This window comes from Oncorhynchus kisutch, unplaced genomic scaffold, assembly GCF_002021735.2.
Source record: "Oncorhynchus kisutch isolate 150728-3 unplaced genomic scaffold, Okis_V2 Okis04b-Okis11a_hom, whole genome shotgun sequence".
NCBI lineage: Eukaryota > Metazoa > Chordata > Actinopteri > Salmoniformes > Salmonidae > Oncorhynchus > Oncorhynchus kisutch.
Genome location: NW_022261981.1, coordinates 981,803 through 998,719, shown reverse-complemented (window position 1 = coordinate 998,719; position 16,917 = coordinate 981,803). Strand labels below are relative to the sequence as shown.

At 42.1% G+C, this 16,917-nt stretch overlaps 1 protein-coding gene across 4 annotated transcripts in view; it reads right to left on the bottom strand.

Annotated features, from left to right (window-relative positions):
* Positions 1-2,576: 2,576 nt before the first annotated feature.
* lmbrd1 (LMBR1 domain containing 1) overlaps positions 2,577-16,917 on the bottom strand; it is a 180,069-nt gene continuing 165,728 nt past the window's right edge. For all 4 annotated transcript variants that reach the window (XM_031813193.1, XM_031813194.1, XM_031813198.1 and 1 more), the window contains exons 16-17: positions 5,703-5,794; positions 2,577-4,037 (exon numbers count right to left, since the gene is read on the bottom strand). In XM_031813193.1, the coding sequence (XP_031669053.1) occupies positions 3,927-4,037; positions 5,703-5,794 (203 nt within the window). In that variant the 3' untranslated portion in view covers positions 2,577-3,926. The remainder of the gene's footprint in view (positions 4,038-5,702; positions 5,795-16,917) is intronic.

The following is a 16,917-nucleotide window of genomic DNA, read 5'->3' as shown; positions in this document are numbered from 1 at the left end:
ATCTGAAAATATATGTGCATGAACCAATAAACTGTGATTTGATTTGAGCCTTATATTATTTTCCCTTGTCAGTATTTCTGTCTCACCTTTGACCCCCTATCTGAAATGAAAGATGACCTTCAGTGTCTTCTGAAAAAACCTATCAAAGAAAGCCTGTGGAAGGAATCGGCTCATTGTTCCATAACTCAACAAAACCACATAATAACAAAGGATGACCATAAAAGAAGAGTTATTACTGTAGGAACAGTTGTTATTTCCTCCAAGGTGCTGCTAGGTAAAGCTAGAGAGTTCTACATAGGCTCTGTTTACACAGGAAGCCCAAGTCTGATATTTTGCCACAAAATTGGTCTTTTGAACAATCAATCCGATGTTTAGCCCAAAAAATGGGCAAAAGATCAGAATTGGGCTGCTTGTGTAAACACATCCATAGTGCTTGTTATTTCTTCTCCAGGTCCTTCCCATCTGTTGTGTGTGTTTCATGTTCACACCTGGAACAGATGGGATTCATGTCACATTGCAGTGCATTCTTGGACCAACCATCCAACCAACCATCCATCCAACCAACCATCCAACCAACCAACCAACCATCCAACCAACCAACCATCCAACCAACCATCCAACCAACCAACCAACCATCAGATAATTAAGCTGCTTCAGAGAATGAAGAGGGTGTATCAGTGTACAGGGGAGAGTGGAGAGTTAACATCTTAACACCAGTCTTTTTATCTATAGTATGTAGCCCCAGGGATCACCACTGTGTATGGAGATAGTGGAGAGTTAACATCTTAACACCAGTCTTTTTATCTATAGTATGTAGCCCCAGGGATCACCACTGTGTATGGAGATAGTGGAGAGTTAACATCTTAACACCAGTCTTTTTATCTATAGTATGTAGCCCCAGGGATCACCACTGTGTATGGAGATAGTGGAGAGTTAACATCTTAACACCAGTCTTTTTATCTATAGTATGTAGCCCCAGGGATCACCACTGTGTATGGAGATAGTGGAGAGTTAACATCTTAACACCAGTCTTTTTATCTATAGTATGTAGCCCCAGGGATCACCACTGTGTATGGAGATAGTGGAGAGTTAACATCTTAACACCAGTCTTTTTATCTATAGTATGTAGCCCCAGGGATCACCACTGTGTATGGAGATAGTGGAGAGTTAACATCTTAACACCAGTCTTTTTATCTATAGTATGTAGCCCCAGGGATCACCACTGTGTATGGAGATAGTGGAGAGCTAACATCTTAACACCAGTCTTTTTATCTATAGTATGTAGCCCCAGGGATCACCACTGTGTATGGAGATAGTGGAGAGTTAACATCTTAACACCAGTCTTTTTATCTATAGTATGTAGCCCCAGGGATCACCACTGTGTATGGAGATAGTGGAGAGCTAACATCTTAACACCAGTCTTTTTATCTATAGTATGTAGCCCCAGGGATCACCACTGTGTATGGAGATAGTGGAGAGTTAACATCTTAACACCAGTCTTTTTATCTATAGTATGTAGCCCCAGGGATCACCACTGTGTATGGAGATAGTGGAGAGTTAACATCTTAACACCAGTCTTTTTATCTATAGTATGTAGCCCCAGGGATCACCACTGTGTATGGAGATAGTGGAGAGTTAACATCTTAACACCAGTCTTTTTATCTATAGTATGTAGCCCCAGGGATCACCACTGTGTATGGAGATAGTGGAGAGTTAACATCTTAACACCAGTCTTTTTATCTATAGTATGTAGCCCCAGGGATCACCACTGTGTATGGAGATAGTGGAGAGTTAACATCTTAACACCAGTCTTTTTATCTATAGTATGTAGCCCCAGGGATCACCACTGTGTATGGAGATAGTGGAGAGTTAACATCTTAACACCAGTCTTTTTATCTATAGTATGTAGCCCCAGGGATCACCACTGTGTATGGAGATAGTGGAGAGCTAACATCTTAACACCAGTCTTTTTATCTATAGTATGTAGCCCCAGGGATCACCACTGTGTATGGAGATAGTGGAGAGTTAACATCTTAACACCAGTCTTTTTATCTATAGTATGTAGCCCCAGGGATCACCACTGTGTATGGAGATAGTGGAGAGTTAACATCTTAACACCAGTCTTTTTATCTATAGTATGTAGCCCCAGGGATCACCACTATGCTGACCCTTCATATTGTATATATGTGTACAGGCATTAGTACTAGAAGCCATTGATTAAGCGTCACCGTGGTGATGACTAGAAGGTAAATAAATACTAAAGCCTGTGATGAGTTAGCACTTTTTATATATACTGTACTGAAGCCAGCTACATGCCATCTTTAGGCTAATAATGACCACTGTGACAGATTCAATCGATGCACTGGTATCTAGTGCAGTGATGAAAAGTGCATGGCACACTAAATAACATGGGCCAACCTCTTTATTATCAACCGTTTTAAAGAGGACACAATAAATATCACTAATGTCTAGTCCTTGAAAAACAAATGGCTACGCCAACCCCAAGTTCAAGGTCCAAAGCAATCCCTGAATGAATGTTAGAAATGGATAGATTAACAACATAAACATAGCAATAATCAATTCAGAATTCATATTTTATTCCAAATTCATAAAGTAAATTGACATCGTGATCAGTAGTCAAGTGATATTATGCTCAGTTCATGTTCAGATAACTTTACAGCAAATCAATTCATCAACACAATAACAGTTAGTCAAGTTAAGCCCAACCAAACACGACCAAAATCAGGGATAAGAGAAATATAGATTTTAACTCAGCAATGTGCATTATCAATATGGTCTCAAATACATGTCCATATTTGTTGCTGTAAGTTAACATGCTGAATGTGCTAAGTTAGTAATCTTAAAAATAATAAATCTGTTAAAGGCTAAAATAAACATTTATCCAGCCATATATTACAGAAATGTACATGACAACAAAAATGTGCTGAGTTCAAATAAATAAGAAACAAAGTAATCCTGGACTATGTTTCCTCAACAACATCTTGTCTTTTCAGGATCCAAAACATCCAGTACCACAGGCTTGTTGAATAACTCACTGTTTGGTTCTCAACCAGGGATCTTTCTTAGGGTTGGAAAATGTTGGGAACTTTCCACAAATCACCTGGTTTTTCTGTCTTTTTCGTCCCCATTTGAAGATTCTCAGAATAGTGAGGGAAATAAGCAGAAGATTCAGAATCCTCTCATTTTGGAAAATATACCAGAATTTTGCAACAGTAAATCTTTCTTTTTGGAAACATAAAAACACGGAATTGGTGGAGATGACATTTGAAACAACAGGCACATACCCATAGTAACACAAAGAGGGTTGCATCTCAAATGGAACACTATTCCCTATATAGTGCACTACTTTTGACCAGGGTCCAATAGGGCTTTGGTCAAAATAAGTGCACTATATTTGAAATGGGATGCAATCAGGGTTTCACATACTGCTTTGAACAAAGACACTTGACTGAACAAAAGACTAAAAGTTGCCCTAATAGAAAAACCTCCCAATCACCCTCTCCTGTTATAATACACAACGTGGTGGAATATTAACCCATCTCAGGCAGAAACCAGAAAACAACAGTTCAAATTAAAGTTTTACTGCCTTGCATGAACAATCCAAATGTCATATTCTTATGTTATAGCAAACCAGCTGTAACAGAAACCAATCCGGTTTAAATGTCTCCTGGTCCATGCAGGTAGCAGACCTGGGCCATATTCATTAGGGCACACTGTTTAAAATGATTTAAAATACTTCAATTGTATTTGATTAAGCTTGCCTTTTGCAGGTGAACCCATAGAAAAGTCCAGAACATGCCAACCCTGCCCACCTGTCACTCCCAGGCAGGCTAAAGCAAATGCTCAAAAGTATCTAAAACATTTCAAATAGTATTTGAACCCAGGTCTGGCAGGCTGTGGTCTTGTCAGTGGACATATTCGTCTTCACTCATGTCAGAGTCATCTGCCTCCACCTCTCCTTCGATCACTGATTTCTTCCCCTTACAACATGACACCAACAGGCCAATGAGGAAAACCTACAGGTGGAAAACATGGAAAGTTACAATCAATCAATCAATCAAACACCACCAGGTCAATGAGGAGAACCTACAGGTGGAAAACATGGACATTTACAATCAAACACCACCAGGCCAATGAGGAGAACCTACAGGTGGAAAACATGGAACGTATGGAAATAAGTCATGGGCCATGTCCCAATACCCATACTAGCGTACTATATAAATAGTATGTGAAAAAATAAAGTTTTCTAGTATGTGAAATTTAGAAAATAGTACAGCAGGTCAATTTATCTGATTATCAGCTGTCGTCAAACACGTGAGTCAGAAAAGACCAATGAATTCTACTAGATCAAACGCCGAAATGAGCATGCAGTTTCAGTAAATGAGCATGCAGTTTCAGTAAATGAGTACGCAGTTTAAGTAAATGAGTACGCAGTTTAAGTAAATTAGTATGCGGTTTAAGTGAATGAGTACGCAGTTTAAGTAAATGAGTACGCAGTTTAAGTAAATGAGTACACGGTTTAAGTAAATGAGTACGCAGTTTAAGTAAATGAGTACGCAGTTTAAGTAAATGAGTACGCAGTTTAAGTAAATGAGTACGCAGTTTAAGTAAATGAGTATGCAGTTTAAGTAAATGAGTATGCAGTTTAAGTAAATGAGTACGCAGTTTAAGTAAATGAGTACGCAGTTTAAGTAAATGAGTATGCAGTTTGAGTAAATGAGTACGCAGTTTAAGTAAATGTGTACACAGTTTAAGTAAATGAGTACGCAGTTTAAGTAAATTAGTATGCAGTTTAAGTAAATGTGTACACGGTTTAAGTAAATTGATTTGCGGTTTAAGTAAATGAGTACGCAGTTTAAGTAAATGAGTATGCAGTTTGAGTAAATGAGTACGCAGTTTAAGTAAATGTGTACACAGTTTAAGTAAATGAGTACGCAGTTTATGTAAATTAGTATGCAGTTTAAGTAAATGTGTACACGGTTTAAGTAAATTGATTTGCGGTTTAAGTAAATTAGTACGCAGTTTAAGTAAATTAGTACGCAGTTTAAGTAAATTAGTATGCGGTTTATGTAAATGAGTATGCGGTTTAAGTAAATGAGAATGCAGTTTAAGTAAATGAGTATGCGGTTTAAATGAGTATGCAGTTTAAATGAGTATGCAGTTAAAGTACATGAGGATGCAGTTTAAGTAAATGAGTACGCAGTTTAAGTAAATTAATATGCAGTTTAAGTAAATGAGTATGCTGTTTAAATAAATGAGTATGCAGTTTAAGTAAATGAGGATGCAGTTTAAGTAAATGAGTACACAGTTTAAGTAAATTAATATGCAGTTTAAGTAAATGAGGATGCAGTTTAAGTAAATGAGGATGCGGTCTAAATGAGTGTGCAGATTAAGTACATGAGTATGCAGTTTAAGTAAATGAGTATGCGGTTTAAGTAAATGAGTACGCGGTTTAAGTAAATGAGTACGCGGTTTAAGTAGGACGCTAGTATGGCGGTCATCTTTAATGTCCAAACAATTTAACCAATCAATCAATTCATTGCAGCTATAATTCTAGCAGACTCAGCAGTACTCAGTAAATCTGATCTGCCTTTACACTATAAATTGCACTTATAGTTACACCATCTGTGACATTTTTGCAAGAACATTGTCAACCAAATCTTTGAGTTTCCAACACATACCCCGATAAACACCCAGTTACCAAAGTAGTAGATGGTACTGAAGAACCAGAACTTGTGGAGGAAAAGGTACGACTTCGTCACTGTGCATTCGTCTGAAAAAGTGAGAAAACAAAAACATGGAAAGAACATAATTGAGTCTTTGCTAACACTGCATTAGTTTGACATCAGATAATCTTAGTTCTCTAAACTTAGTTTAGACTTCAAGTGTTGTGTGTTTGGAACGGCAAAGGTATATTAAATGACACAAAAACAAGCATATATGTATATATATATTTATATGTTTCAACAGCACAACATGGTCAGCCTTAGGAGTTCACTGAAGTCACTATGGCTGTGTTAACACAGGCAGCCCAATTCTGATCATTCTTTCAATAATTGGTCTATTGACCAATCAGAATTGTCTTTCCTGTGAAAATGCAGCCATTATGTCTTTAAAATGTTAAAGGATCTTATTCTGGGAGCAATTAACGGCATTATACTAACTGGTAGTGACCCAACACCACCACCATTACAAGGTAGCCCCAAGAGACGCCTCCGACATTAATTACAGGCCCTGCAGCATCCGTTTGATCCATGATGTTAATGCAACAGTTAATGGGATGTAAGTAGGAGCCATTATCAACCAAATGCAGTAAAAAGACCAGTCAGACCAGAAATGGACATTCTAATGGTTGTCATTGAGATTGATATTCTAATGGTTGTCGGTTTCAGAACTAATAGGGACCTTCCTACGCTTTTAGAAAGGAAAGTAACAAGGAAATAGGAAAATAAGAACCTAGCATCCTACTGCATGTATTTTAGACTACCATCATACAATGCAACAGTTAATGGAATGTACGTAAAACACTCATAAACCAAATACTTAGCATACGAATGATTTTAGTATCTTCTTATGAGTCAGAAAGGGGTTTGACATTATAACTACAAAAGCAGGGAAGGGAGATAAACAGCAGAACTTGGTGTGAATCCAGCATCCTAATGCATTTATATTAGACTACGTTCTTATGCATGAGTCAGTGTGTGAGGGGTTGGAGAACTGGCAAAGTAACAGCTAACTAACTACACTGTGTCCACGGGCGATATTCTCAATCCAAGGCGAGGCAGATGGAACAGGTTTAAGTAAATTAAGTTTACATCAAGTGTCACTGCGAGGTTAAGATGAAGCAGTGTGATTGGACCCTGTAAAAGGATTTCGGTGGGGGTGGAACATCTTCAGGCCATTATTATATTTGAATATCTTTGCTTTTAGTCAATGTTATTATTCTAGTTATGAGTTTACTTAAAATTCTTCACTACAGTATGTAGCAATGTATTCCATGAAATGGGAATATGGAGGCATTCACTTGTAGGTTTTGTTTTCCATGTTGAAGAAACGTTGTCGTAAGAAACAACAGGGTGAGTTGGAAGGTTTCAGCTGTCAATGAAAGTCCATAAGAAACACAGAGTGGCAGTGTGTGTACGAGTAAGTGTGACAAAGCAATCACTTGCAGTGTGGTCAGGTGCCACAAAGAGGGACTTAGGGAAATTGCAGTTGGCTCAGAACAGGGCAGCATGGCTGTCTCAGAACAGGGCAGCATGGCTGTCTCAGAACAGGGCAGCATGGCTGTCTCAGAACAGGGCAGCATGGCTGTCTCAGAACAGGGCAGCATGGCTGTCTCAGAACAGGGCAGCATGGCTGTCTCAGAACAGGGCAGCATGGCTGTCTCAGAACAGGGCAGCATGGCTGGCACTTAAAAGTACACGGAGAGCTAACATTAATAATATGCATGTCAATCTCTCCTGGCTCAAAGTGGAGGAGAGATTGACTTCATCACTACTTGTTTTTGTAAGAAGTGTTGACAAGTTGAATGTACCAAGGTGTCTGTCTAAACAACGAGCACACAGCTCAGACACCCATACATACCCCAAAAGACATGCCACAAGAGGATTAGTCACAGTCCCCAAGTCCAGAACAGACTATGGGAGGTGCACAGTACTACATAGAGCCATGACTACATGGAACTCTATTCCACATCAGGTAACTGATGCAAGCAGTAGAATCAGATTTAAAAGTCAGAAAAAAAGACACCTTATGGAACAGCGGGGACTGTGAAGAGACACATACAAAGGTACAGACACACACATACATTGTAATATTGTTGTATGGTGGTATTAAAAACATTGTGCATTGTAGATATGTAGTGGTGTAATAATGTTATATGATGTACTGTTTTATCTTTTGTTTTATATGTAATGTAAGTGCCTTAATGTGTTTGGACCCCAGGAAGAGTAGCTGCTGCCTTGGCAGGAACTAATGGGGATCCATAATAAACCCCAGGAAGAGTAGCTGCTGCCTTGGCAGGAACTAATGGGGATCCATAATAAACCCCAGGAAGAGTAGCTGCTGCCTTGGCAGGAACTAATGGGGATCCATAATAAACCTCAGGAAGAGTAGCTGCTGCCTTGGCAGGAACTAATAGGGATCCATAATAAACCCCAGGAAGAGTAGTTGCTGCCTTGGCAGGAACTAATAGGGATCCATAATAAACCCCAGGAAGAGTAGCTGCTGCCTTGGCAGGAACTAATGGGGACCCATAATAAACCCCAGGAAGAGTAGCTGCTGCCTTGGCAGGAACTAATAGGGATCCATAATAAACCCCAGGAAGAGTAGCTGCTGCCTTGGCAGGAACTAATAGGGATCCATAATAAACCCCAGGAAGAGTAGTTGCTGCCTTGGCAGGAACTAATAGGGATCCATAATAAACCCCAGGAAGAGTAGCTGCTGCCTTGGCAGGAACTAATAGGGATCCATAATAAACCCCAGGAAGAGTAGCTGCTGCCTTGGCAGGAACTAATAGGGATCCATAATAAACCCCAGGAAGAGTAGTTGCTGCCTTGGCAGGAACTAATAGGGATCCATAATAAACCCCAGGAAGAGTAGCTGCTGCCTTGGCAGGAACTAATAGGGATCCATAATAAACCCCAGGAAGAGTAGCTGCTGTCTTAGTAGGAACTAATGGGGATCCATAATAAACCTCAGGAAGAGTAGCTGCTCTCTTAGTAGGAACTAATGGGGATCCATAATAAACCCCAGGAAGAGTAGCTGCTGTCTTAGTAGGAACTAATAGGGATCCATAATAAACCCCAGGAAGAGTAGCTGCTGTCTTAGTAGGAACTAATAGGGATCCATAATAAATACAAATACTTGCATGCAGTCTTATTACCCAAGCAAAGCACTTGCTGTGCAACTGTGTAACTAACGATGGCCCTGTCCTCACTTAAGACTACAATCTGAGAATCTGTTCAATGGTCATTCCAATTGTTGATATGCACCTATGGATTCTTAATAAAAAAAATGTTTTATCAATGAATTCCTTTTGAATTTGGGAGGGGTTACATTTCCCTAGCCCATCCTTTAGCTGTATACCAAAACAAGTGGCAGGGCTACCGTTTTGTTGTTTTTCAAATCCCAGAATGGAACTTTAAGTGCCCCTGTCCTGACTGATGTGTCTTAGAGGGGCTGTTAACGCCATAGAGGAACCCAGCCTCGGGCTAACTGTGTCACGGTAACTGAAAAAGCCTACAACTCTTCTTGTAAAGTAGAAAGCTGTGTCACTGTCACTGTGGATAGGGCTGATCCCTGGATAACTTCCAATGTGAAGTCACAGACGACAGAATCTTAAACACCACTCATATGTCATAATGTACTGCATACCTACACGTAATAAACTCAGCAAAAAAGAACAGTCCTCTCACTGTCAACTGCGTTTATTTTCAGCAAACTTAACATGTGTAAATATTTGTATGAGTATAACAAGATTCAACAACTGAGACATAAACTGAACAAGTTCCACAGACATGTGACTAAAATAAATGGAATATTGTGTCCCCGAACAAAGGATGGGGGTCAAAAGTAACAGTCAGTATCTGGTGTGGCTATCAGTGGTATTAAGTACTGCAGTGCAGATTTGCCAGTTCTCGCTGTGAGATGTTACCCCACTCTTCCACCAAGGCACCTGCAAGTTCCCGGACATTTCTGGGGGGAATGGACCTAGCCCTCACCCTCCGATCCAACAGGTCCCAGACGTGCTCCATGGTATTGTGATCCGGGCTCTTCGATGGCCAGAACACTGACACTCCTGTCTTGCAGGAAATCATGCACAGAATGAGCAGTATGGCTGGTGGCATTGTCATTCTGGAGGGTCATGTCAGGCTGAGCCTGCAGGAAGTGTACCACATGAGGGAGGAGGATGTCTTCCCTGAAACGCACAGCGTTGAGAATGCCTGCAATGACAACAAGCTCAGTCCGATGATGCTGTGACACACCGCCCCAGACCATGACGGACCCTCCACATCCAAATCGATCCCAATCCAGAGCACAGGCCTCGGTGTAACGCTCCAGAGTACAGGCCTTGGTGTAACGCTCCAGAGTACAGGTCTCGGTGTAACGCTCCAGAGTACAGGCCTCGGTGTAACGCTCCAGAGTACAGGTCTCGGTGTAACGCTCCAGAGTACAGGCCTCGGTGTAACGCTCCAGAGTACAGGCCTCGGTGTAAAGCTCATTCCGTCGACAATAATCGCGAATCCGACCATCACCCCTGGTGAGACAAAACCACGACTCGTCAGTAAAGAGCACTTTTTGCCAGTCCTGTCTGGTCCAGCGACGGTGGGTTTGTGCCCATAGGCGACGTTGTGGCCGGTGATGTCTGGTGAGGACCTGCCTTACAACAGGCCTACAAGCCCTCAGTCCAGCCTCTCTCAGCCTATTGGGGACAGTCTGAGCACTGATGGAGGGATTGTGCGTTCCTGGTGTAACTCAGGTGTTTGTTGTTGCCATCTTGTATCTGTCCTGCAGGTGTGATGTTTGGATGTACCGATCCTGTGCAGGTGTTGTTACACGTGGTCTGCCACTGCGAGGATGATCCGTCCCATCTCCCTGTAGCGCTGTCTTAGGCGTCTCACAGTACGGACATGGCAATTTATTGCCCTGGCCACATCTGCAGTCCTCATGCCTCCTTGCAGCATGCCTAAGGCACATTCACACAGATGAGCAGGGACACTGGGCATCTTTCTTTTGGTGTTTTTCAGAGTCAGTAGAAAGGCCTCTTTAGTGTCCTAAGTTTTCATAACTTTGACCTTAATTGCCCACCTAATTGTACTTAATTGTAAACTGTTAGTGTCTTAACGACCGTTCTGCAGGTGCATGTTCATTAATTGTATGGGAATTTTCTTTGAAAGACAGGGTTCTAAAAAAGGGATGGTTCTCTTTTTGCTGAGTTTATGTGGTGTTAAGTCATATGTACTGCAGCCTTGTATCTCAGCAACTACACATCTCATATGTACTGCCGCCTTGTATCTTAGCAACAACACATCTCATATGTACTGCAGCCTTGTATCTTAGCAACAACACATCTCATATGTACTGCAGCCTTGTATCTTAGCAACAACACATCTCATATGTACTGCAGCCTTGTATCTTAGCAACACCACATCTCATATGTACTGCATCCTTGTATCTTAGCAACAACACATCTCATATGTACTGCAGGCTTCCATCTTGGCATCAACACATTTCATATGTAGTGTAGGTATCTACCTAATATAGGATGTTTTAGTCACAGTTAATGTACTGTAAGCTTCCATCTATATCTATATAATGTGTTTTAAAGACAGAGAGGTGAGGGACTGGATGGGCAAGCTAGCAACTGCTGCTGTTTTCTTTAGAATTTAAACAAATAAAAGAATGACTGACCTTTAAGAAAACCACAACTTTAACCAACACGATAGAGAAACAGTTTGACTATCATATACTGAATATGGCCAGGAGATTTAAGGTGACTTCAAAGTGTCTGCAAAGAAAATAAGATCCAAGTCACAGAAATCCCATGACAAACTAACCATGCAAAACATCTGAGACTGTCACTGCAGCTCTAAAGAAGGTTAATTATGTGTGTGTCTGTGTGTGTGTGTGTCTGTGTCTGTGTGTGTGTGTGTGTGTGTGTGTGTGTCTGTGTGTGTGTGTGTGTGCAGACAAGGAGAATCCTGGATAATAGCTAAGCGGCTCTCCAGTCGCCACAGTGCAACAAAAAAGAAAGACAAGAAAAAAATAGCATTTGAAAAGAAGTGGGTAAACTGTGTAATTCACTTGTCTGCAGGGCTGGAGGGCTGAGGTATCCATGACAGGCTAAGGCTGTTGTCCAAATGGAACTATAGTCCTTACATTCTACACTACTTCTGATGAGAGCCCTATGGGCCTGGGTCATAAGTAGTGCACTCTATAGTAAATACGGTGCAATTTGGGATAGAGCCTAAGAGAGTGGCCAGTCATTTGCTCTATTCAGCTCTAAATGGAGAGGAGGAGAGGCAGAAAGGAAGAGGAGGAGGAGGAGGAGAAAAGGAGAGAGGAGACGGTCAGATTGCCCTTAGGCTTCAGAGTTTTCCTATTGTCAGAGTTTGGGGAATCCCCAGTCTTACCTGATGAGCCGGTCCCAGGAAGGGAAAGGTAGGGAGTTTACATGGATGAGAAGGAAATGAAAGGAGTTGTGATGTAATAAATAGGAGCTGTAGGGACAGATACTGTTGGGCAGAGGAATGGGTAGACCTTAAGTACAAGTACAAACAATGTGATTGGAAACAGGCTTTGCCAGGGACTTCAAAATAAACCCTGGAGAGAACGTGTTCAACAAGGGTCAAGAGATGAGGATGGGATAACATCCTATTCCATTCTAAAAGCTGGAGATGCTATATAGTAATAAGATATTTAGCAATATTTGTTCAATACTGTGCTCGGTCCCTGACATAAAACAAAGAACATAAAATAAAGAAACCAGTGCTTGGAGCCTACTGAAGACGGCTTAGCATGTATTTCAGCAGTTAGCTACGTGTGAGGTATTGTATTGTAGCAGTTAGCTACGTGTGAAATATTGTATTGAGCAGTTAGCTACGTGTGAGGTATTGTAATGTAGCAGTTAGCTACGTGTGAAATATTGTATCATAGCAGATAGCTCCGTGTGAAATATTGTATCATAGCAGTTAGCTACATGTGAGGTATTGTATCATAGCAGTTAGCTACGTGTGAGGTATTGTATTGTAGCAGATAGCTACGTGTGAGGTATTGTATCATAGCAGATAGCTACGTGTGAGGTATTGTATCATAGCAGTTAGCTACGTGTGAGGTATTGTATTGTAGCAGATAGCTACATGTGAAATATTGTAATGTAGCAGTTAGCTACGTGTGAAATATTGTATCATAGCAGATAGCTCCGTGTGAAATATTGTATCATAGCAGTTAGCTACATGTGAGGTATTGCATCATAGCAGTTAGCTACGTGTGAGGTATTGTATTGTAGCAGATAGCTACGTGTGAAATATTGTAATGTAGCAGTTAGCTACGTGTGAAATATTGTATCATAGCAGTTAGCTACGTGTGAGGTATTGTATTGTAGCAGATAGCTACGTGTGAGGTATTGTATCATAGCAGATAGCTACGTGTGAGGTATTGTATCATAGCAGTTAGCTACGTGTGAGGTATTGTATTGTAGCAGATAGCTACGTGTGAGGTATTGTATTGTAGCAGTTAGCTACATGTGAAATATTGTAATGTAGCAGTTAGCTACGTGTGAAATATTGTATCATAGCAGTTAGCTACGTGTGAGGTATTGTATCATAGCAGATAGCTACGTGTGAAATATTGTATCATAGCAGATAGCTACGTGTGAAATATTGTATCATAGCAGATAGCTATGTGTGAGGTATTGTATTGTAGCAGATAGCTACGTGTGAAATATTGTATCATAGCAGATAGCTACGTGTGAGGTATTGTATCATAGCAGATAGCTACGTGTGAAATATTGTATCATAGCAGATAGCTACGTGTGAAATATTGTATCATAGCAGATAGCTACGTGTGAGGTATTGTATTGTAGCAGATAGCTACGTGTGAAATATTGTATCATAGCAGATAGCTACGTGTGAGGTATTGTATTGTAGCAGTTAGCTACGTGTGAAATATTGTATCATAGCAGATAGCTACGTATGAGGTATTGTAATGTAGCAGTTAGCTACATGTGAGGTATTGTAATGTAGCAGTTAGCTACGTGTGAGGTATTGTAATGTAGCAGTTAGCTACATGTGAAGTATTGTATTGTAGCAGTTAGATACGTGTGAAGTATTGTATTGTAGCAGTTAGCTACGTGTGAGGTATTGTAATGTAGCAGTTAGCTACGTGTGAGGTATTGTATTGTAGCAGTTAACTACGTGTGAGGTATTGTAATGTAGCTGTTAGCTACATGTGAAGTATTGTATTGTAGCAGTTAGCTACGTGTGAGGTATTGTATTGTAGCAGTTAGCTACGTGTGAGGTATTGTAATGTAGCTGTTAGCTCCATGTGAAGTATTGTATTGTAGCAGTTAGCTACGTGTGAGGTATTGTAATGTAGCTGTTAGCTACATGTGAAGTATTGTATTGTAGCAGTTAGCTACGTGTGAGGTATTGTAATGTAGCTGTTAGCTACATGTGAAGTATTGTATTGTAGCAGTTAGCTACGTGTGAGGTATTGTAATGTAGCTGTTAGCTACATGTGAAGTATTGTATTGTAGCAGTTAGTTACGTGTGAGGTATTGTATTGTAGCAGTTAGCTACATGTGAGGTATTGTATTGTAGCAGTTAGCTACGTGTGAGGTATTGTAATGTAGCTGTTAGCTACATGTGAAGTATTGTATTGTAGCAGTTAGTATTGGCATGTCTTCCTTAGCATGATTTATTTTGTAAATAGCAGGTGCTGTTATCTGGACCGTAAACACATGGTCGTCCCTGTGTGTGTGAGAGAGAGCCGAACACTGGAGGGAATTAAAATGACCAACCTTTGAAAGTGAAGCTCACTTTACTTAATCAGTTTGATTCTCACACTTCCCATTGATCATGGAAGCTTGTCACTTACGTAACTGGCCCAATTATTTTTGTGCGGTGATAAGGGAGGCCATCTACCACCACGGATATGTGATATGCTTTCCTATAATAATATACTGTGCATTCATCTTCTTGACTTTAGTCAACAATTGATCGTGTTATTATTGTTCGACCATTTCAATAACAGTCAGATAAACACAATTGGTCTGATAAAAACGTGAAAAAAGTGTAAATCATTAACATAGCAAGCACAATACTTATTTAAGCGAGAAAACTACTATCTCTTTACATACATTATCAACTCTGCCCCATAGCTATTATAAAGGTCCTACGCCCTCAGAGAGGCTCTAGATTTCCCCCCTGATGTTGGTAGAGACAGTCAGGATGACCCGGCTGACGTTGGTAGAGACAGTCAGGATGACCCCCCTGACGTTGGTAGAGACAGTCAGGATGACCCCACTGATGTTGGTAGAGACAGTCAGGATGACCCCCCTGACGTTGGTAGAGACAGTCAGGATGACCCCACTGACGTTGGTAGAGACAGTCAGGATGACCCCGCTGATGTTGGTAGAGATAGTCAGGATGACCCCGCTGATGTTGGTAGAGACAGTCAGGATGACCCCGCTGACGTTGGTAGAGACAGTCAGGATGACCTCACTGACGTTGGTGGAGACAGTCAGGATGATCTCACTGATGTAGGGGGGGGGGGGGGGTTAGGGTCCTCTCTGGTTTAATTTAAATGACAACTTTCCCCAGGCCTTTATAAACTATAGTCTAGTTAGGCTGTTACACCAGAAAATAATAGGTTTTGTGACAACTGCAATGTGATTTCAATTTTGTCGGAGGGATTTTTCGTAAGGTTAAGGATCCCAACTTGGTTTAAAAGTTCATACCTCTATTTCTAATACAGCCATCTCTAATGTCAGTACACAATGAGGGACTAACTTAGATGATAGGAAAGCAACCCGGCCACCCTGTTTCTCCCACCACCTCCTCTCTCTTTGTCCTGCACCACCTCCTCTCTCTTTGTCCTGCACCACCTTCCCTCTCTCTTTGTCCTGCACCACCTCCTCTCTCTTTGTCCTGCACCTCCTCCCCTCTCTCTTTGTCCTGCACCACCTTCCCTCTCTCTTTGTCCTGCACCAGCTTCCCTCTCTTTGTCCTGCACCTCCTCCCCTCTCTCTTTGTCCTGCACCACCTTCCCTCTCTCTTTGTCCTGCACCACCTCCTCTCTCTTTGTCCTGCACCTCCTCCCCTCTCTCTTTGTCCTGCACCACCTCCTCTCTCTTTGTCCTGCACCACCTTCCCTCTCTCTTTGTCCTGCACCACCTCCTCTCTCTTTGTCCTGCACCACCTTCCCTCTCCCTTTGTCCTGCACCACTTCCCCTCTCTCTTTGTCCTGCACCACCTCCCCCCTCTCTTTGTCCTGCACCACCAACCCTCTCTCTTTGTCCTGCACCACCTTCCCTCTCTCTTTGTCCTGCACCACCTTCCCTCTCTCTTTGTCCTGCACCACTTCCCCTCTCTCTTTGTCCTGCACCACCTCCCCCCTCTCTTTGTCCTGCACCACCTCCCCCCTCTCTTTGTCCTGCACCACCAACCCTCTCTCTTTGTCCTGCACCACCTTCCCTCTCTCTTTGTCCTGCACCACCTTCCCTCTCTCTTTGTCCTGCACCACTTCCCCTCTCTCTTTGTCCTGCACCACCTCCCCCCTCTCTTTGTCCTGCACCACCTTCCCTCTCTCTTTGTCCTGCACCACTTCCCCTCTCTCTTTGTCCTGCACCACCTTCCCTCTCTCTTTGTCCTGCACCACTTCCCCTCTCTCTTTGTCCTGCACCACCTCCCCCTCTCTTTGTCCTGCACCACCAACCCTCTCTCTTTGTCCTGCACCACCTTCCCTCTCTCTTTGTCCTGCACTAATTCCCCTCTCTCTTTGTCCTGCACCACCTTCCCTCTCTCTTTGTCCTGCACCACCTTCCCTCTCTTTGTCCTGCACCACCTTCCCTCTCTCTTTGTCCTGCACCACTTCCCTCTCTCTTTGTCCTGCACCACCTTCCCTCTCTCTTTGTCCTGCACCACCTCCTCTCTCTTTGTCCTGCACCACCTTCCCTCTCTCTTTGTCCTGCACCACCTCCCCTCTCTCTTTGTCCTGCACCACCTTCCCTCTCTCTTTGTCCTGCACCACCTTCCCTCTCTCTTTGTCCTGCACCACCTTCTCTCTCTCTTTGTCCTGCACTACTTCCCCTCTCTCTTTGTCCTGCACCACCTCCCCCCTCTCTTTGTCCTGCACCACCAACCCTCTTTCTTTGTCCTGCACCACCTCCCCCCT